This window comes from Salmo salar, chromosome ssa17 (genome assembly GCF_905237065.1).
Source record: "Salmo salar chromosome ssa17, Ssal_v3.1, whole genome shotgun sequence".
NCBI classification, from domain to species: Eukaryota; Metazoa; Chordata; class Actinopteri; order Salmoniformes; family Salmonidae; genus Salmo; species Salmo salar.
Genome location: NC_059458.1, coordinates 60180696 through 60202589, shown reverse-complemented (window position 1 = coordinate 60202589; position 21894 = coordinate 60180696). Strand labels below are relative to the sequence as shown.

The 21894-nt window shown below is 44.8% G+C and overlaps 1 protein-coding gene across 6 annotated transcripts in view; it reads right to left on the bottom strand.

The window, feature by feature from the left end:
• Positions 1–21894, bottom strand: part of LOC106576214 (USP6 N-terminal-like protein) — a 91149-nt gene that overhangs the window by 10260 nt on the left and 58995 nt on the right. For 3 of the 6 annotated variants that reach the window (XM_014153223.2, XM_014153221.2, XM_014153222.2), the window contains 7 exons: positions 21373–21446; positions 18589–18671; positions 16906–16945; positions 16429–16509; positions 2515–2622; positions 1957–2066; positions 1008–1056 (listed from right to left, as the gene is read on the bottom strand). In XM_014153223.2, coding sequence (XP_014008698.1) covers positions 1008–1056; positions 1957–2066; positions 2515–2622; positions 16429–16509; positions 16906–16945; positions 18589–18671; positions 21373–21446 — 545 coding nt within the window. The remainder of the gene's footprint in view (positions 1–1007; positions 1057–1956; positions 2067–2514; positions 2623–16428; positions 16510–16905; positions 16946–18588; positions 18672–21372; positions 21447–21894) is intronic. The other 3 variants (XM_045699862.1, XM_045699863.1, XM_045699864.1) reach the window with 1 other exon arrangement.

Below are 21894 nucleotides of genomic sequence, written 5' to 3'. Positions count from 1 at the left end.
AAAAGTATGATCTTTGTTCCCATGTGCAGTTGCAAAGCGAAGTCTGGCTTGTTTATGGCGGTTTTGGGGCAGTGGCTTCTTCCTTGCAGAGTGGCGTTTCAGGTTATGAAGATATAGGACTCGTTTTACTGTGGATATAGATACTTTTGTACCTGTTTCCTTCAGCATCTTCACAAGGTCCTTTGCTGTTATTCTGGGATTGATTTGCACTTTTCGCACCAAAGTACGTTCATCTCTAGGAGACAGAACACGTCTCCTTCCTGAGCGGTATGACGGCTACATGGTACCATGGTGTTTATACTTGCGTACTATTGTTTGTACAGATGAACGTGGTACCTTCAGGCGTTTGGAAATTGCTCCCAAGGATGAACCAGACTTGTGGAGGTCTACAATTTATTTTCTGAGGTCTTGGCTGATGTCTTTTGATTTTCCCATGATGTCAAGCAAAGAGACACTGAGTTTGAAGGTAGGCCTTGAAATACATCCACAGGTACACCTCCAATTGACTCAAATGATGTCAATTAGCCTATCATTTTCCAAGCTGTTTAATGGTACAGTCAACTTAGTGTATGTAATCTTCTGATACAGTGAATTATAAGTGAAATATTCTGTCTGTAACCAATTGTTGTAAAAATGACTTGTGTCATGCACAAAGTAGATGTCCTTACCGACTTGCCAAAACTATAGTTTGTTAACAAGAAATTTGTGGAGTGGTTGAAAAACGAGTTTTAATGACTCCAAACTAAGTGTATGTAAACTTCTGACTCCAACTGTACATACAAAACTGCACACAAACTCACTTTTCTATTTCTACACAGGAACAGAAAAGGTTGGTGGATGGAGAGAACGGGGGAGGATGATCAGGAGGAGCTGGATGAGGGGAAAAAAGAAGGACGAGGGAGAGGAGAAGGAAGAGGCTGTAGAAAATAGTTGATTGGGAAAAGGAGAGGTCGAGTAAAGAAGAGGTTTCGGGGGATTCATTCTGGAATGTGTGTAGTGTGACTCACCGTGTTGTACATGGAGTAGGCTGTTAGGACGTGGAACAGAGCCTGCTGCCTGAAAACAACAACAAACAGTCAACCTACTAATATAATGACATCATCTGATGGAAGTGCAGGTTAACTAACAGGAACACCTCAGGAGCTTCCCAACTGATCCCAAAAGGGGAATTCAGGTTGCTTTTTTATTTAACCAGGTTAGTCTCCTTGAGATACATTCTATTTTTCAAGAGAGATCTGGTCTTCTCTCATCATTCAAATGCTCTAATAGTTGTACCGTCTTCCAAATGAGATGAACAAATGCATTAGTGATTTTTACTTCCTATATTTGGCCAGTAATGGCAACCCTTGTGTTTGAGGTAGTTGGAAGTTTTATGCTTTCATGGTCAGTATTGAGGCAATGCGTTTAGTTCCTGTGAGGCTGTGGCTGCCAAGTCCATGTTGCTCTCTGACTCTGCAGGTCACAGTGTTTATTTCCCAGGGGCCCCTGGGTCTGGCTCTCTCCATGACGTCATCAAGCAGAAGTAAAAAACACAGAAAAGGGAAGTGTGTCCTCTGACTTCCTTATAGGGAAATGTCAATGTCAGCCACCATTATGACAGAAAGAGGTATGGCCAGATAGATGCGCATCATGGCCCAGACTACGACCAGGGGTTTTTCCTAGTCAGGGCACATGGTCAACAAAAACTCCAGGCCCTAATTAAGGGTACTATTCTGTAGTAACTAAGTGTGGATTATGTACTTCTCATCATGTTGAATATGAGATACTGACTTGACGTCATAGCGGGTCATGAACATGATGTGGTCCCCGTGTTGTGTGTGTGTGTGTACACAGTTGGAGGGAGATACTGACTTGATGTCGTAGCGGGTCATGAACATGATGTGGTTCTTTGTGTGTGTGTGTGTGTGTGTGTGTGTGTGTGTGTGTGTGTGTGTACAGTTGGAGGGAGATACTGACTTGACGTCGTAGCGGGTCATGAACATAATGTGGTCCCTGTAGGTTCGGTTCACATCCAGGTCAATCTGACGGATGTCAGGAGACAGACCCCGAGCCCTGAGCTTCAGCTTCTACACACAGGAAACACAACAACACAGGGTCACTGAGGGTGTGTGTGTGTGTGTGTGTGTGTGTGTGTGTGTGTGTGTGAGAGTGAAATACAAAGGAATAAAACGACTTATCCATCCCGCAAATGTTTTTGTTATAATGAAGCTTAGTTGTGACTAAAGAGACAGTATTCCAGTGCTGACACACACACCACCTTCCCCTCCACACACATTCATCTCCCCCATAATAATGGACGAAGCGCTGAAATCTAATAAATCCAGGGCTTGCCGGCCTGGTTATGAATGTTAATGAGGCCTGGGCTATAATGAAGCTGGCTGAGTGGAGAGAGACAATAGGAGAGTCAAGTACAGTGTGAATGTGTATAGTTCCTACATGACTTTGCCCGGGGAGAAAGGAGGGAGGATGTTCGTCCTCTGCTGTGACCTTCTGGCTCGTGTTTCCATAACGTACCTCGTAGAAGTCTTTCTTCTCCTCCTTTATTTTGGGAACGTCGAGGAGCAGACACCACACCTCTCCTCGGAGCTGTAGGGGAATTCCCTTATAGATCCGCCTCACCAGCTGGAGGGAGACATGGATACGGGGAAAAGGACATTCTTAGTGTAACATCAAAGAGACCATGCTTCACCTTTCAACCACACCCCTTAGCCCTAACGCTCAAGATTCAAAATGCCTTTTTGCCCAATCAAATTTGAGCTCCACAACCGAACAGTTTTCATGATGAATTGATAGTATGAATAATCTGACTCACATTCAGCATTAAGGCGGTACAGCAACCACCAAGAAAACATCAATCACCAAGAAACACATCAATCAAATGTTACTCAAGTGGATAGTATGAGAGGACAGGTGTGTGTGTGTGTGTGTGTGTGTGTGTGTGTGTGTGTGTGTGTGTGTGTGTGTGTGTGTGTGTGTGTGTGTGTATGAGAGGACAGGTGTGTGTGAGGACAGGTATGTGTGTGTGTGTGTGTGTGAGGACAGGTATGTGTGTGTGTGTGTGGCAGTGTATGTGTGTGTGTGTGAGTGTGTGTGTGTGTGTGTGTGTGAGGACAGTGTGTGTGTGTGTGTGTGTGTGAGGACAGGTATGTGTGTGTGTGTGTGTGAAAGTGTGTGTGTGTGTGTGTGTGTGTGTGTGAGGACAGGTATGTGTGTGTGTGTGTGTGTGTGTGAGGACAGGTATGTGTGTGTGTGTGTGTGTGTGTGAGGACAGGTATGTGTGTGTGTGTGTGTGTGTGTGTGTGTGTGTGTGTGTGTGTGTGTGTGTGAGGACAGGTATGTGTGTGTGTGTGTGTGTGTGTGTGTGTGTGTGTGTGTGTGTGTGTGTGTGTGTGTGTGTGTGTGTGAGGACAGGTATGTGTGTGTGTGTGAGGACAGGTATGTGTGTGTGTGTGAGGACAGGTATGTGTGTGTGTGTGAGGACAGGTATGTGTGTGTGTGTGAGGACAGGTATGTGTGTGTGTGTGAGGACAGGTATGTGTGTGTGTGAGGACCGGTATGTGTGTGTGTGAGGACCGGTATGTGTGTGTGTGAGGACCGGTATGTGTGTGTGTGAGGACCGGTATGTGTGTGTGTGAGGACCGGTATGTGTGTGTGTGAGGACCGGTATGTGTGTGTGTGAGGACAGGTATGTGTGTGTGTGAGGACAGGTATGTGTGTGTGTGTGAGGACAGGTATGTGTGTGTGTGTGAGGACAGGTATGTGTGTGTGTGTGAGGACAGGTATGTGTGTGTGTGTGAGGACAGGTATGTGTGTGTGTGAGGACAGGTATGTGTGTGTGTGTGAGGACAGGTATGTGTGTGTGTGTGAGGACAGGTATGTGTGTGTGTGAGGACAGGTATGTGTGTGTGTGAGGACAGGTATGTGTGTGTGTGAGGACAGGTATGTGTGTGTGTGAGGACAGGTATGTGTGTGTGTGAGGACAGGTATGTGTGTGTGTGTGAGGACAGGGTCGTGTTGTTTTCCAGGGTCACACACAGACAAAAGTATGTGGACACGTGCTCTTTGAACATCTCATTCCAAAATCATGGCTATTAATATGAAGTTGGTCCCCCCTTTTCTGCTATAACAGCCTCCACTCTTCTGGGAAGGCTTTCCACTAGATGTTGGAACATTGCTGCAGGGACTTGCTTCCATTCAGCCAGAAGAGCATTAGAGAAGTCGGGCACTGATGTTGTTGGATGATTAGGCCTGGCTTGCAGTTGATGGAGTTGAGGTCAGGGCTCTGTGCAGGCCAGTCAAGTTCTTCTACACAGATCTCGACAAATCATTTCTGTATGGACCTCACTTTGTGCATGGGGTCATTGTCATGCTGAAACAGGAAAGAGCCTGCTCCAAACTGTTGCCATAAAGTTGGAAGCACAGAATTGGGGGGGCCTAGCCCAAACCATGAAAAACAGCCCCGGACCATTATTCCTCCTCCACTAAACTTTCCAGTTGGCACTACATTGGGGCAGGTAGCGTTCTCCTGGCATCCACCAAACCCAGATTGGTCCGTCGGACTGCCAGATGGTGAAGCGTGATTCATCACTCCAGAGAACGTGTTTCCATTGCTCCAGAGTCCAATGGCAGCGAGCTTTACACCACTTCCAGCCAACGCTTGGCATTGCGCATGGTGATCTTAAGCTTGTGTGCGGCTGCTCGGCCATGGAAACTTTGCTTCCAGAGGCAGTTTGAAACTCAGTAGTGAGTGTTGCAACCAATGTTCCGTCAAATTCCTTGGGGCACTGAGCAAATTTCTGGTCTGCTGAGCGGAAACTTGAAAATTCTGTGCAACTTCAAGCGCGTGTTTACTGTGAATACTGAGGCTGTACCCTCCTTTAAGTTAGTTATAACAGTGGCCAAGTAGACTACTGTGGCTATTTGATCATAATATAGACCTACCAGAGTGGTCTACCATCAAAAACTATGGAGAAAATGCATCCCATAACATTTTAACATGGAAATAGCTGTTCTATCATTCAGCCTACAATAGCAGCTTTTCAAAGATGCCTAGAAATGTACACGTTTTGTGCTCTGTAGGATGCAATCACTCCCCTATTGCTGACTACAAATGTTCTATAACTGGGCTAATAACTCACTAACTAGCAAAGGATATGAACAAAATGTGCACACGTGGCTACATGCAGCTCTCGCTTTGATCTCAAAACAAGTGCATCTACTCATGACTGCTCATGCTGTAAACACTGTCCAGTTCAAAGTAAATGGCACAGATACATATATGGCAATGGTCTATTTGCATATAGGCCTACTGCAGCTCTGGTTATGCTGCACAGGTCTGTGTAGAGTACGGACTGAGTCGTGCGTGTCAACGCAATAGAATTCTACTCCAATGCGTTCTGCCTACAACAAAATGTGTTGCTTAGTTTGTTGTGTTTCGGTATGCTACATTGAAAGTGGTTAATATTGTGTTGATTTGATCACAGTTACCACAGTAAAGGGAAACGTTGATAGTGTTAACAGGGAAAACTAGAACAAAGGCCACCAACCTTGGCAGTCAGATCGATTTCTGAGGCAAAATGCAAGCCAAGATCTACCACTCAGATTTTTTTTATTACATGACTTAAAAACATAAGCCTGTGCAACATTAACCAATTAAAAACAGTACTGTAGCAATGAGGTAAAAACAGTACCATAGAAATATAGGCCAAATACATTATCAACGCATATTGGCTTTGCTTGAATTGCCCTGCCAATTAATTGTTGTTCGGGTCATTTTTTTAAAATTATAATTCGAAATGTGAGGAAGGCTATATGATCACACTGGTAATAGAGCCGTTGTTGTATTTCTTGTGAGGCACAGCTGAGTGAGCATTTAAATCATTTGCTTTATTTTTATTTTACTGGGCTGATAGTGCCTGCATTTGATGGTCAGTCTCAGCGGAGGGAGAGAGCAGCAGACGCAGCGTCAGCCTCTCAACATCCCTCTGCTCTCCCATTCCTCCACTGACCCTGACCAAAAAGGGTGGGGAAACTCGAGTCGCACCTCATTATTTCTGCCTCATGCTGACTTACAGTAGTGAAGGCATACATTTCATACATTTTTTTCCCATACTGGTCCCCCGTGGGAAACGAACCCACAACCCTGGCGTTGCAAACACCATGCTCTACTAACTGAGCTACACGGGACCAACAACGCAAGCCTATAGGATTCACTTTCCTACTCATTCATTACTGCTGCAGTGCTTGTTGCAGCGCTGAGTGGAAATTGGAAGAACGTGCATTTTATGGCTTATAAAAGTGTTGAATACAAAGTGTTGACAGTGCTGAGAAAGAATTTTAACATGAACTCACTCATAAAAACATCAGGTCTTTGCTGTATTTGTTGAGTCTCTCTCTAGTCGTGGTTTTAAACGTTTTGAAATCTCACAGTATCAACTTTTCTGTAGCTTTCTTTAATACCTGCTACGTTACTGCAGACACAGTCTTCTGAGCCATCTGATTGGCCAGCGGTAGGCCTATAGTGCACCTGATTTGCTCTCCAGACCCGCCAGACACATGAAATGGTTCCAAATGGCAACAGTTTGCCTACCTGGCGAGCAGGGCAGCTGAATCGGGTTCACCTACCGCCAACATCCCGAGACGATAAAACAATAAAACAAAGTAGGAACAAGGCTTTATCATTGTTTTTTTTACAGTAATGTTTAACGGTCGACTAGGAATGCCTTGGAGATCAACCAGTCAGTGAACACTGCTCTAGAAAGTTGAGTGAAGATCAATCTCATGCTTCTCTCCGTGGGCTGATATTTCTGCACGGTAGTCCCGGGGAGCAGCGCACACCTTAGAGGAAACATTGGCTGCAACCGAGGCCAGACAATTTTTAATCACTACGCGCTTTAGCACTCTGCGGGTCCGTTCTGTGAGCTTGAGTGACCTACCACTTCGCGGCTGAGCCGTTGTTGCTCCTAGACGTTTCCACTTCACAATAACAGCACTTACAGTTGACCGGGGCAGCTCTAGCAGGACAGAAATTTAACGAACTGACTTGATGGAAAGGTGGCATCCTATGACTGTGCCACGTTGAAAGTCACTGGCTCTTCAGTAAGGCCATTTTATTGCCAATGTTTGTCTATAGAGATTGCATGGCTGTGTGGTCGATTTTATTCACCTGTCAGTCAAGCAACGAAGGTGGCTAAAATAGCCTAATTTGAAGCGGTATCCACATACTTTTATAGTGTCATATACATATATAAACATACACATACACACACACACACACACACACACACACACACACACACACACACACACACACACACACACACACACACACACACACGGTGTTGCAATCTACTGCAGAGATAGCCTGCAGAGTTCTGTCCTACTATCCAGGTCTGTACCCAAACAATTTGAACTTCTACTTTTAAAAATACATCTCTCTAAAAACAAGTCTCTCACCGTTTCCGCCTGCTATAGACCACCCTCTGCCCCCAGCTGTGCTCTGGACACCATATGTGAACTGATTGTCCCCCCCATCTATCTTCAGAGCTCGTGCTGCTAGGTGACCTAAACTGGGACATTCTTAACACCCCAGCCATCCTACAATCTAAGCTTGATGCCCTCAATCTCACACAAATTATCAATGAACCTACCAGGTACCACCCCGAAGCCGTAAACACGGGCACCCTCATAGATATCATCCTAAACAACTTGCCCTCTAAATACACCTCTGCTCTTTTCAACCAAGATCTCAGCGATCACTGCCTCATTGCCTGCATCCGTAATGGGTCAGCGGTCAAACGACCTCCACTCATCACTGTCAAACGCTCCCTGAAACATTTCAGCGAGCAAGCCTTTCTAATCGACCTGGCCCGGGTATCCTGGAAGGATATTGACCTCATCCCTTCAGTAGAGGATGCCTGGTTATTTTTTTTAAATGCCTTCCTCACCATCTTAAATAAGCATGCCCCATTCAAGAAATGTAGAACCAGGAACAGATATAGCCCTTGGTTCTCTCCAGACCTGACTGCCCTAAACCAACACAAAATCATCCTGTGGCGTTCTGCATTAGCATTGAACAGCCACCGTGATATGCAACTTTTCAGGAAAGTTAGAAACCAATATACACAGGCAGTTAGAAAAGCCAAGGCTAGCATTTTCAAGCAGAAATTTGCTTCCTGCAACACAAACTCAAAAACGTTCTGGGACACTGTAAAGTCCATGGAGAATAAGAACACCTCCTCCCAGCTGCCCACTGCACTGAGGATAGGAAACTCCGTCACCTCCGATAAATCCACTATAACTGAGAATTTCAATAAGCATTTTTCTACGGCTGGCCATGCACCCCCCACAGCTACTCACCCAAGCCGTCCCCATTTCTCCTTCTCCCAAATCCAGTCAGCTGATGTTCTGAAAGAGCTGCAAAATCTGGACCCTACAAATCAGCCGGGCTAGACAATCTGGACCCTTTCTTTCTAAAATTATCTGCCGAAATTGTTGCAACCCCTATTACTAGCCTGTTCAACCTCTCTTTCGTGTCGTCTGAGATTCCAAAAGATTGGAAAGCAGCTGCTGTCATCCCCCTCTTCAAAGGAGGGGACACTCTTGACCCAAACTGCTACAGACCTATATCTATCCTACCCTGCCTTTCTAAGGTCTTCGAAAGCCAAGTCAACAAACAAATTACCGACCATTTCGAATCCCACCGCACCTTCTCCGCTATGCAATCTGGTTTCAGAGCTGGTCACCTCAGCCACGCTCAAGGTCCTAAACGATATTGTAACCGCCATCGATAAGAAACAATACTGTGCTGCCGTATTCATTGACCTTGCCAAGGCTTTCAACTCTGTCAACCACCAAATCTTCATCGGCAGACTCAATTGCCTTGGTTTCTCAAACGATTGCCTCGCCTGGTTCACCAACTACTTCTCTGATAGAGTTCAATGTGTCAAATCGGAGGGCCTGTTGTCCGGGCCTCTGGTAGTCTCTATGGGGGTGCCACAGGGTTCAATTCTTGGGCCAACTCTTTTCTCTGTATACATCAATGATGTCGCTCTTGCTGCTGGTGAGTCTCTGATCCACCTCTACGCAGACGACACCATTCTGTATACTTCTGGCCCTTCTTTGGACACTGTGTTAACAACCCTCCAGACGAGCTTCAATGCCATACAACTCTCCTTCCGTGGCCTCCAACTGCTCTTAAATACATGTAAAACTAAATGCTTGCTCTTCAACCGATCGCTGCCCGCACCTGCCCGCCCGTCTGGACGGTTCTTACTTAGAATATGTGGACAACTACAAATACCTAGGTGTCTGGTTAGACTGTAAGCTCTCCTTCCAGACTCACATCAAACATCTCCAATCCAAAGTTAAATCTAGAATTGGCTTCCTATTTCGCAACAAAGCATCCTTCACTCATGCTGCCAAACATACCCTCGTAAAACTGACCATCCTACCGATCCTCGACTTCGGCGATGTCATTTACAAAATAGCCTCCAATACCCTACTCAATAAACTGGATGCAGTCTATCACAGTGCCATATGTTTTGTCACCAAAGCCCCATATACTACCCACCACTGCGACCTGTACGCTCTCGTTGGCTGGCCCTCGCTTCATACTTGTCGCCAAACCCACTGGCTCCAGGTCATCTACAAGACCCTGCTAGGTAAAGTCCCCCCTTATCTCTCGCTGGTCACCATAGCAGCACCCACCTGTAGCACGCGCTCCAGCAGGTATATCTCACTGGTCACCCCTAAAGCCAATTCTTCCTTTGGCCGTCTCTCCTTCCAGTTCTCCACTGCCAATGACTGGAACGAACTACGAAAATCTCTGAAACTGGAAACGCTTATCTCCCTCACTAGCTTTAAGCACCAGCTGTCAGAGCAGCTCACAGATCACTGCACCTGTACATAGCCCATCTATAATTTCGGCCAAACAACTACCTCTTCCCCTACTGTATTTATTTATTTTGCTCCTTTGCACCCCATTATTTCTATTTCTACTTTGCACTTTCTTACACTACAAATCTACCATGCCAGTGTTTTACTTGCTATATTGTATTTAGTTTGCCACCATGGCCTTTTTTGCCTTTACCTCCCTTATCTCACCTCATTTGCTCACATTGTGTATCGACTTATTTTCCTACTGTATTATTGACTGTATGTTTGTTTTACTCCATGTGTAACTCTGTGTTGGTGTCGAACTGCTTTGCTTTATCTTGGCCAGGTCGCAATTGTAAATGAGAACTTGTCTCAACTTGCCTACCTGGTTAAATAAAGGTGAACTAAAATAAATATATCTATCTATATACACTGCTCAAAAAAATAAAGGGAACACTTAAACAACACAATGTAACTCCAAGTCAATCACACTTCTGTGAAATCAAACTGTGCACTTAGGAAGCAACACTGATTGACAATACATTTCGCATGCTGTTGTGCAAATGGAATAGACAACAGGTGGAAATTATAGGCAATTAGCAAGACACCCCCAATAAAGGAGTGGTTCTGCAGGTGGTGACCACAGACCACTTCTCAGTTCCTATGCTTCCTGGCTGATGTTTTGGTCACTTTTGAATGCTGGCGGTGCTTTCACTCTAGTGGTAGCATGAGACGGAGTCTACAACCCACACAAGTGGCTCAGGTAGTGCAGCTCATCCAGGATGGCACATCAATGCGAGCTGTGGCAAGAAGGTTTGCTGTGTCTGTCAGCGTAGTGTCCAGAGCATGGAGGCACTACCAGGAGACAGGCCAGTACATCAGGAGACGTGGAGGAGGCCGTAGGAGGGCAACAACCCAGCAGCAGGACCGCTACCTCCGCCTTTGTGCAAGGAGGAGCAGGAGGAGCACTGCCAGAGCCCTGCAAAATGACCTCCAGCAGGCCACAAATGTGTATGCATCTGCTCAAACGGTCAGAAACAGACTCCATGAGGGTGGTATGAGGGCCCGACGTCCACAGGTGGGGGTTGTGCTTACAGCCCAACACCGTGCAGGTCGTTTGGCATTTGCCAGAGAACACCAAGATTGGCAAATTCGCCACTGGCGCCCTGTGCTCTTCACAGATGAAAGCAGGTTCACACTGAGCACATGTGACAGACGTGACAGAGTCTGGAGATGCCGTGGAGAACATTCTGCTGCCTGCAACATCCTCCAGCATGACCGGTTTGGCGGTGGGTCAGTCATGGTGTGGGGTGGCATTTCTTTGGGGGGCCGCACAGCCCTCCATGTGCTCGCCAGCGGTAGCCTGACTGCCATTAGGTACCGAGATGAGATCCTCAGACCCCTTGTGAGACCATATGCTGGTGCGGTTGGCCCTGGGTTCCTCCTAATGCAAGACAATGCTAGACCTCATGTGGCTGGAGTGTGTCAGCAGTTCCTGCAAGAGGAAGGCATTGATGCTATGGACTGGCCCATCCGTTCCCCAGACCTGAATCCAATTGAGCACATCTGGGACATCATGTCTCGCTCCATCCACCAACGCCACGTTGCACCACAGACTGTCCAGGAGTTGGCGGATGCTTTAGTCCAGGTCTGGGAGGAGATCCCTCAGGAGACCATCCGCCACCTCATCAGGAGCATGCCCAGGCGTTGTAGGGAGGTCATACAGGCACGTGGAGGCCACACACACTACTGAGCCTCATTTTGACTTGTTTTAAGGACATTACATCAAAGTTGGATCAGCCTGTAGTGTGGTTTTCCACTTTAATTTTGAGTGTGACTCCGAATCCAGACCTCCATGGGTTGATAAATTGGATTTCCATTGATTATTTTTGTGTGATTTTGTTGTCAGCACATTCAACTATGTAAAGAAAAAAGTATTTAATAAGATTATTTCATTCATTCAGATCTAGGATGTGTTATTTTAGTGTTCCCTTTATTTTTTTGAGCAGTATATATATATATATATATATATACATACAGTGCCTTGCGAAAGTATTCGGCCCCCTTGAACTTTCGACCTTTTGCCACATTTCAGGCTTCAAACATAAAGATATAAAACTGTAATTTTTTGTGAAGAATCAACAACAAGTGGGACACAATCATGAAGTGGAACGAAATTTATTGGATATTTCAAACTTTTTTAACAAATAAAAAACTGAAAAATTGGGCGTGCTAAATTATTCAGCCCCCTTAAGTTAATACTTTGTAGCGCCACCTTTTGCTGCGATTACAGCTGTAAGTCGCTTGGGGTATGTCTCTATCAGTTTTGCGCATCGAGAGAATGACATTTTTGCCCATTCCTCCTTGCAAAACAGCTCGAGCTCAGTGAGGTTGGATGGAGAGCGTTTGTGAACAGCAGTTTTCAGTTCTTTCCACAGATTCTCGATTGGATTCAGGTCTGGACTTTGACTTGGCCATTCTAACACCTGGATATGTTTATTTGTGAACCATTCCATTGTAGATTTTGCTTTATGTTTTGGATCATTGTCTTGTTGGAAGACAAATCTCCGTCCCAGTCTCAGCTCTTTTGCAGACTCCATCAGGTTTTCTTCCAGAATGGTCCTGTATTTGGCTCCATCCATCTTCCCATCAATTTTAACCATCTTCCCTGCCCCTGCTGAAGAAAAGCAGGCCCAAACCATGATGCTGCCACCACCATGTTTGACATTGGGGATGGTGTGTTCAGGGTGATGAGCTGTGTTGCTTTTACGCCAAACATAACGTTTTGCATTGTTGCCAAAAAGTTCGATTTTGGTTTCATCTGACCAGAGCACCTTCTTCCACATGTTTGGTGTGTATCCCAGGTGGCTAGTGGCAAACTTTAAACGACACTTTTTATGGATATCTTTAAGAAATGGCTTTCTTCTTGCCACTCTTCCATAAAGGACAGATTTGTGCAGTATACGACTGACTGTTGTCCTATGGACAGAGTCTCCCACCTCAGCTGTAGATCTCTGCAGTTCATCCAGAGTGATCATGGGCCTCTTGGCTGCATCTCTGATCAGTCTTCTCCTTGTATGAGCTGAAAGTTTAGAGGGACGGCCGGGTCTTCGTAGATTTGCAGTGGTCTGATACTCCTTCCATTTCAATATTATCGCTTGCACAGTGCTCCTTGGGATGTTTAAAGCTTGGGAAATCTTTTTGTATCCAAATCCGGCTTTAAACATCTCCACAACAGTATATCGGACCTGCCTGGTGTGTTCCTTGTTCTTCATGATGCTCTCTGCGCTTTAAACGGACCTCTGAGACTATCACAGAGCAGGTGCATTTATACGGAGACTTGATTACACACAGGTGGATTCTATTTATCATCATTAGTCATTTAGGTCAACATTGGATCATTCAGAGATCCTCACTGAACTTCTGGAGAGAGTTTGCTGCACTGAAAGTAAAGGGGCTGAATAATTTAGCACGCCCAATTTTTCAGTTTTTTATTTGTTAAAAAAGTTTGAAATATCCAATAAATTTCGTTCCACTTCATAATTGTGTCCCACTTGTTGTTGATTCTTCACAAAATATTACAGTTTTATATCTTTATGTTTGAAGCCTGAAATGTGGCAAAAGGTCGAAAAGTTCAAGGGGGCCGAATACTTTCGCAAGGCACTGTATATATATACATACATACACACACACACACACACACACACACACACACACACACACACACATACATATATATACACACACATATATACACACATATATATATATATATATATACACACATATATATATATATACACACACACACACACACACACACACACACACACACACACAGTGCATCTTCATTACTCAGCAGGCGGAACACAGAGAGAGGTGGGAGAAGAGAGAGAGAAACATTGATTTGGAAGGAGATGTGTTTAGGCATCGGATGGCCAGTGATGGGTGATAATTAAAGGTTAACAAATCAGTTTAGGTTGTATGCTCATAGTGCATGTTAGTCTGTGTGTGTGTGTGTGTGTAGTATGCGTGTTCTCTGTGAGTGTGGAGGTGTGTGTTTGGACTGTGTAGTGTGTGTGTGCAGTGCGTGTGCCAGATAGACCCACTCAGGGCTTGACGTCTCTTCAGCGACAGCCCTGTAATTAGTGCTCTGATGAGGAAGTCAATGAGTGCACCTGTTCCACTAATCATCCATTGATGTGTGTGTGTTTGTGCGCATTTGTGCGTGTGGTGTCTTTTGATGAGTTTATAGTGTCTGTTTGTGTGTGTGTGTGTGTGTGTGTGTGTGTGTGTGTGTGTGTGTGTGTGTGTGTGTGTGTGTGTGTGTGTGTGTTACAGGTCGACCGATTAATCGGAATGGCAGATTAATTACGGCCGATTTCAAGTTTTCATAACAATCGGTAATCGGTATTTTTGGCCACCGATTTGCCTGCATATTTAGTTAATATTGACTGCTAACATGAAATTGTGTCACATCTCTAGCGTTCATTGCACGCAGAGTCAGGGTATATGCAACAGTTTGGGCCGCCTGGCTCGTTGCGAACTAATTTGCCAGAATTTTACGTAACTATGACATAACATTGAAGGTTGTGCAATGTAACAGGAATATTTAGACTTAGGGATGCCACCAGTTAGATAAAATACGGAACGGTTCCGTATTTCACTGACAGGAAAAACGTTTTGTTTTCGAGATGATAGTTTCCGGATTCGACCATATTAATGACCTAAGGCTCGTATTTCTGTGTGTTTATTATATTATAATTAAGTCTATGATTTGATAGAGCAGTCTGACTGAGCGGTGGTAGGCAGCAGCAGGCTCGTAAGCATTCATTCAAAACAGCCCTTTCGTGCGTTTTGCCAGCAGCCCTTCGCAATGCATTGCGCTGTTTATGACTTCAAGCCTATCAACTCCCAAGATGAGGCTGGGTGTAACCGATGTGAAATGGCTAGCTAGTTAGCCGGGTGCGCGCTAATAGCGTTTCAAACGTCACTCGCTCTGAGACTTGGAGTGGTTGTTCCCCTTGCTCTGCATGGGTAACGCTGCTTCGAGGGTGGCTGTTGTCGATATGTTCCTGGTTTGAGCCCAGGTAGGAGCGAGGAGAGGGACGGAAGCTATACTGTTACACTGGCAATACTAAAGTGCCTATAAGAACATCCAATAGTCAAAGGTATATGAAATACAAATCGTATAGAGAGAAATAGTCCTATAATTCCTATAATAACTACAACCTAAAACTTCTTATCTGCGAATATTGAAGACTCATGTTAAAAGGAACCACCAGCTTTCATATGTTTTCATGTTCTGAGCAAGGAAATAAAAAACGTTAGCCTTTTTACATGGCACATATTGCACTTTTACTTTCTTCTCCAACACTTTGTTTTTGCATTATTTAAACCAAATTGAACATGTTTCATTATTTATTTGAAGCTAAATTGATTTTATTGATGTATTATATTAAGTTAAAATAAGTGTTCATTCAGTATTGTTGTAATTGTCATTATTACAATATATATATATATATATATTAAAAAAATAATAATAATAATGAAAAAAAAATCGGTATCGTTGTTGAATTATCGGTATCGGCGTTGGAAAATCATAATCGGTCGACCTCTAGTGTGTGTGTGTGTGTGTGTGTGTGTGTGTGTATATGAGATCTAATGTCTCTTCAGTGTAGAGGTCTCTCCTGCTCGCTGCACTCCACAGTCCTCTATCTGTACCATCAATTGACTGTCACAACAACACCTGACCCAGGCTCTGCACTACAACAGATTTTAAGTAGATCTACAGATTACACCTGCCCTACAGACGCTAGAACCTGCCCTACAGACGCTAGAACCTGCCCTACAGATGCTAGAACCTGCCCTACAGACGCTAGAACCTGCCCTACAGACGCTAGAACCTGCCCTACAGACGCTAGAACCTGCCCTACATACGCTAGAACCTGCCCTACAGACGCTAGAACCTTAAGACTGCATTAGTATTCCATTGTTTTCAGCAGCACAGGAAACAAAGAGAGCCATCAACCGTAACCCGTTTAACCAGCCGAGAGAAACGAGCGGAGCACGGACTGACAGAATACGGATAACCCTAAAGGGGAGGTGGGGGGAGAAACAACAAGTCCTTGGTGGTTGTTGCTTGTCATGCAATTCTTGAAACCAGAGAAAGAGAGAGAACAAGGCTAAAACATTCCCCTAGCCAAAGGTTCATTTAAAGACAAATCTCCAATTCTCGCTGGAACCACCTCAGCGTACAACTGAAGGACGTCAGAACTGAATGCCCGAGGGTCCAACATCTATCATAAAGAAGACCCCAAACTCAGGCACTAACAAAGACAGCCATTACAGAGACCGGACCCCTATAAATGCTCTTCAGGGAGAGACTCACTAATATTTGTTCACCAAAGAGAAGAAGAGATGCGAGGCACGAAGAGTGGAGGAGAAGTATGTGGAATGTAATATTTGACATCAGGAATGTGGGAATGAGATATTTTAAGAGAGACTGCAAGAAGGGGGAGAGATGGTGAGGGAGGAAGAGAGAGATCGTACCTTTTCACTGTTCTTATACTTGTCCCAGCTCTTCATCATCTTCAGCCATTTTGAGGTCCTTTCTACCTCTATGTGTTTTTGCTGAGGGGACACAGGAAGTGGCATGTTAACACTTCCTCATTACCAAAACTCTGGAGGAACTGTATATGCAGACAAATATGCAGTATCATACATTTTATGATGTAGGATGAGGCAATGGTTACAGTGAAATTAGAATGCAATCTAAACATCAGCTCAGAACATTATGAAACTCATTATAAGCTACAGTAGAAGACTACAAAATGTTAGGATTCTGAAAAGGAAAGAACTAATACATTCTCAGCAACCAGAGTTCTATTCATAGCAGTAATAGTAATCGTTATGTGTGTGAAAGATATTTTGTTCTTTCTCATCTGTGAAGGCCATTTTACAGCGGCATAGACATGTGGGATGGGAGACATGTAGTTAGCCCTGAGGGTCTGAAACATGGTCGCTCACCTTCTCTTCCACCGAGTCGTAGGACGGAAGGTCATTCTCACTGGAGAGGAGAAAACAAACAAGCTTTAGTATTACACAGCGTTGGTTTATATTTTAGACACATTCTTGCTTTGAAAATATGCAAGGTATCAATCATTGTTTGACCATGGGCTTAGCTAAGGCTTTGCTGGTCTGGGCCTTTCAGAACATTACACATTTGGTAGAGGGGTGGAATGTTAGTAGGCCGTCTCTCTGTCCAACTCATCTCCCTCATACGTGGTGAAGACGGACAAGATGGATCCTCAAGATGATATGTCTCAACGTGAATACGGGCCACTCAAAGATTCTTTCCAGAGGAAGTGGAGTCATTAAAGAAATAAATGCCGTAGCTGCCAGAGCTCGTTTAACCTTCCCTAACACTCATCAAAGGGAGGGAACATTACACGTCAGCAGCCAAGCAAACAGGAAATAACACATTAAAACATTCCTCCATTCTGGCTACTGTCCTGTCCCAGTTTCAATGCCTCTATGGCTATCCGTCAGCTACACTATGAAACGAACAGTTCTCTCTGTGCCACTCAGCCCACTGGCTTAGATCAGAAAAACGGGATTTCCCCATGGTGGGGGCCTGTTCCAATACTCTCAAAATGCATCCTTCCTTGTTTTAGTAACATTAACTAATCTGTCCATGACTGGGCAAGTGAAAGTAAGGTTTCCTCTCCATTGCTTTAACCAATCCAACATTGGTCAGACCTGTGATCAGGTCAGATCTGTGATGACTTCATGGAAGGGAACAGAGCCTGGGTCCCATCCTCCACTTCCTGTGTCTCTGTCCCGGGACTGCCCTGACCCCTGAACCTGGCCTTTAACTCATACAGGAAGCACAGGGAGTTTGCAGTCAGTTTGTCGGTGTCTGCCTGTAAATGGGGAATTCCCTTCTTTTCTCCCTCATTGTCGTCGTCACACCTAGTCAGTATGACATAGAAAGGGCTCTCCTTCATAGGCTATTTAATGGAGCTGGAGGCCTCATCTCTACTGTCTTAACCATGGGCCCCAGCTCTGTGTCCTAACCAGTCCACAGTCCTGGCATTAGGCCACAACCATAACCTTCAGCCAAGCCCCCATCTGCTCTCTTTCCATCCCTCTCTCTCCCAGACCGTAGCCTTCACCCAAGCCTCAACCTCTCCATCCTTCCCTCTCTCCGACTATAACCTCTCCATCTCTCTCCTATACCGTGACTGGCCCTGGGCCTGAGCTCCTACACTGATGCCTTGTGATTGTGGCTAACCCTGCAGCTTCCTGCCTGGACCAGCCCACATGTGCCAGCCTATATATAACTGTTATAACTGCCTAAGAACAGTGTTGTATAAGAGCCATGCAACCCCACTGCTGGCCATGCCAAAGCCACACAAACACACCAGGATATAGAGAGGGGCTTATACTCAACACTAAGCTGTATAGAGAGTCACTTTCTCCTACTTCAAGACAATGGTACTATTTTAAACTAGTGTTCTTTGAAGCTTTTACTGAAGTTAAATATCAGAACACAAACAAGGGGGAAGATTGTGGTGTGTGTGAATGATTCACATTTCAAAGTTTATTTGCCATGTGTAATGAATTGATCACCTAAGGGTGTGTGTGTGTGTGTGTGTGTGTGTGTGTGTGTGTGTGTGTGTGTGTGTGTGTGTGTGTGTGCGCTCTTACTGTACGAAGCCGAAGCGGTCAATTACTTTGTACAGGTGGAAGCTTGCATCCTCCCAGGGTTCCACAGTGGCGCCCTCTTTTCCCTGCAATCAAAGAGCCTTATGGGTAAAGCAATGAATAACAAGTAGTTTGAAATGCATTTGTGCTTAAAAAAAAAAAAACATCCTTGGGGAACATTTGTTTACTTTGAATGCAGCACAAATGAGAAAGAATACCAATGAGATACTTTGAATGTTAAGAAGTAAAGTAACTGAATGCCTATACAGAACAGAATGGCTACATACTTTGTAAACATCGACACTATTACAATAGAGACAGAACATGAACATCTGTTATTCACACTGAACAAAAATATAAAGCAACATGTAAAGTGTTGGTCCCATGTTTCATGAGCTGAAATAAATGTCTGGGATCATTTTCCATACGCACAGAATAAGCTTATTTCTCCCAAATTGTGTGCACAAATTTGTTTACATCCCTGTTTGCGGACATTTCTCCTTTGCCAAGATAATCCATCCACCTGACAGGTGTGGCATATCAAGAAGTTGATTAAACAGCATTATAATTACACAGGTGCACCTTGTGTTGGGGACAAAAAAAGGCCGCTAAAAATGTGCCGTTTTATCACACAACAAAATGCCACAGATGTCTCAAGTTGTGCAATTGGCATGCGGACTGCAAGAAATGTCCACTAGTGCTGTTGCCAGAGAATTTAATGTAAATGTTTCTACCATAAGCCGCCTCCAAAGTAGTTTGAGAATTTGGCAGTACGTCCATACGGACTAACAACCGCAGACCATGTTTATGGCATTGTGTGGAAGAGCGGTTTGCTGATGTCAACGTTGTGAACAGAGTGCTCTGGATCGATGTGTACGACAGCGTGTTCCAGTCACCATCTGTGACCAACAGATGCATATCTGTATTCCCAGTCATGTGAAATCCATAGATTAGGGCCTAATGGATTTATTTCAATAGACTGATTTCCTTAGATGAACTGTAACTCAGTAAAATCTTTGAAATTGTTGCATGTTGTGTTTATATTTTTGTTCAGTATATTTACCCTCAGACAGTCTGGAGCAGGGATGGGCAACTCCAGTCCTCCCTGCTCCCCTTCAGTGAGTGAGTGAGTGAGTGAGTGAGTGTGTGTGTGTGTGTGTGTGTGTGTGTGTGTGTGTGTGTGTGTGTACATGCTATGCTTGGCTGTGCTAGAGAGCCTAGCCCTGCTGCTAACAGGTGTGAAATGAAGAGTTAGGCAGACGCACCCTGACTCACAGCCTGACTCAAGGCAGAGGAGAGGCTGTTGAATTCAGACAATAGAAAGAAAGTCAACATTGAAAATGGGAGTGGAGAATGCATGAGAGCAAAGGGAAGATAATGAGAAAATGAAAATAAATTGTGAAGATGGAAGGATTGTATAGAGAAACAAATACAAAGGAAAGCAAGAGAGAACATCTGGGAGACTGAAATAGAGGGGCGGCAGGTAGCCTAGTGGTTAGAGCGTTGGGCCAGTAACCGAAAGGTTGCTAGATCTAATCCCCTGAGCTGACAAGGTAAACATCTGTCGTTCTGCCCCTGAACATGACAGTTAACCCACTGTTCCCCGGTAGGCCGTCATTGTAAATAAGAATTTGTTCTTAACTGACTTGCCTAGTTAAATAAATGTTAACATTTTTTTTTAAGTCAAAAGAGGTGATGAATAGAAAAAGAGAGCGAGCATTGGCTGAGGTCTGCAAGGCTAGACTGAAGACCAGCTGGATGTCTCCTTCCCGCACTCCCTCTGTTTACTGGAAATCCTGTCCTAACTTAACCCAGCTCCCCCACACAGCAGAAACAGGGTAACATGTATATAAATACATCAAAAAGACACATCTGGGATGAATAGATTGTTCTTACATCCAACCTCAGGCCGAACACACACAGAGCCTAGAAGAGATGTCAGTGGAGACACAGACTGTGTCTAAAGCCCATGTCATGTGGTATCTGCGTATAGACACAGGGACGCACGCACAAGACAGCTGTGTAAAATCAATGTCATAGCAGAATTGGAGCATGATTCTGTTCAGGGTTTCACTTTGTCAAGCTTTCCATGTCTCTGGTGTCTGACTGCCTCTGTCCCAGTTTGAGAGTGTATAGAATGTTTCTTCCGGTATTCTCCTGTAGTCAAAGGAAACAGGAGGGATAGGCCGTACGCCATCGTACCCTTGAATGAAACCCCATTGATAGAAAACGTTGAGGTCTGTAGTGAGAGCATGAACTCCATCTTTGTTTTGATAACAGTCTCCCTTCCAGGGTCGCCCCCCCCCCCCCCCGACACTGTCATTATGAAACTGAATTGGTTTTGATTGGACTCGTTCTGGCTCGCCAACGAGAGAAAATGGACTCCTCTTGTGATCAGGGTCAAACATCAAAACATAATTAAACTCTGTGTCAGAATGCCCGCCTCTCTCCTGCACTCCATCCCTCCCTCACTGCTCCTCTCTTAACAAGCGGGCTTGATTATACTGCCCGCTGGACTAAATTAAAAAGGCTAATTTATAAAACCAGGCACGACGGCTGGCTATAGTGATGATGCCACAGGCAATGGAAAGAGGTGCCACACACACACACACACACACTTTTCACCATCAGTCTGACAAATATGACAATTTTATGACAAGAAAACAAAGCACAAATCTCTGGAAACCTCCTCGAAATATTGTTATCCCAGCTTCTGTCTGGTACTGACCGACAAACATTCAATGCTGCAGGTGATTTACTGTCCTTCATTAGCGGAGGGGTTCTTACCTTGTCATATTTGGAGACGATCTCAGCCCTCTCCTTCTCAAGCCTCAGCACAGCATCCTGCTCTGTACCAGACGCTGCCAGAGAAAACCGAGGGGGGGATGAGAGAGAGGAAGGTAGAAGAAGAGGAAGATAGATGGAAGAAAAGGAGAGGAGAAGAGTTCAAATGTCAACCTTTGTATTGTGGTCCCAGTAGGCTCAGTGAAGGCCAATACAGACGAAGTGGTCGTGCTGTACCTTTTCACTACTATCAAACACTAAATGGTTCAGTTCTCTGGCCCCACACTGAGCCAGGGGTCAAAGGTTAAAGCCTGGCCTACACTGGGGGCCATGTCTGAGTCACACTGGTGTAACCAGCAGGACTCCCCAGGGGTGGAGTCTATCATACACAGCTAAGAGGATGTTTGAGAGCAGTAGGTGTGTGTGTGTGTGTGTGTGTGTGTGTGTGTGTGTGTGTGTTTGTTTGAGAGCTGTTGAGTTGAGCCACTTTGAGTTGAGCCACTGAGTTGAGCCACTGAGTTGAGC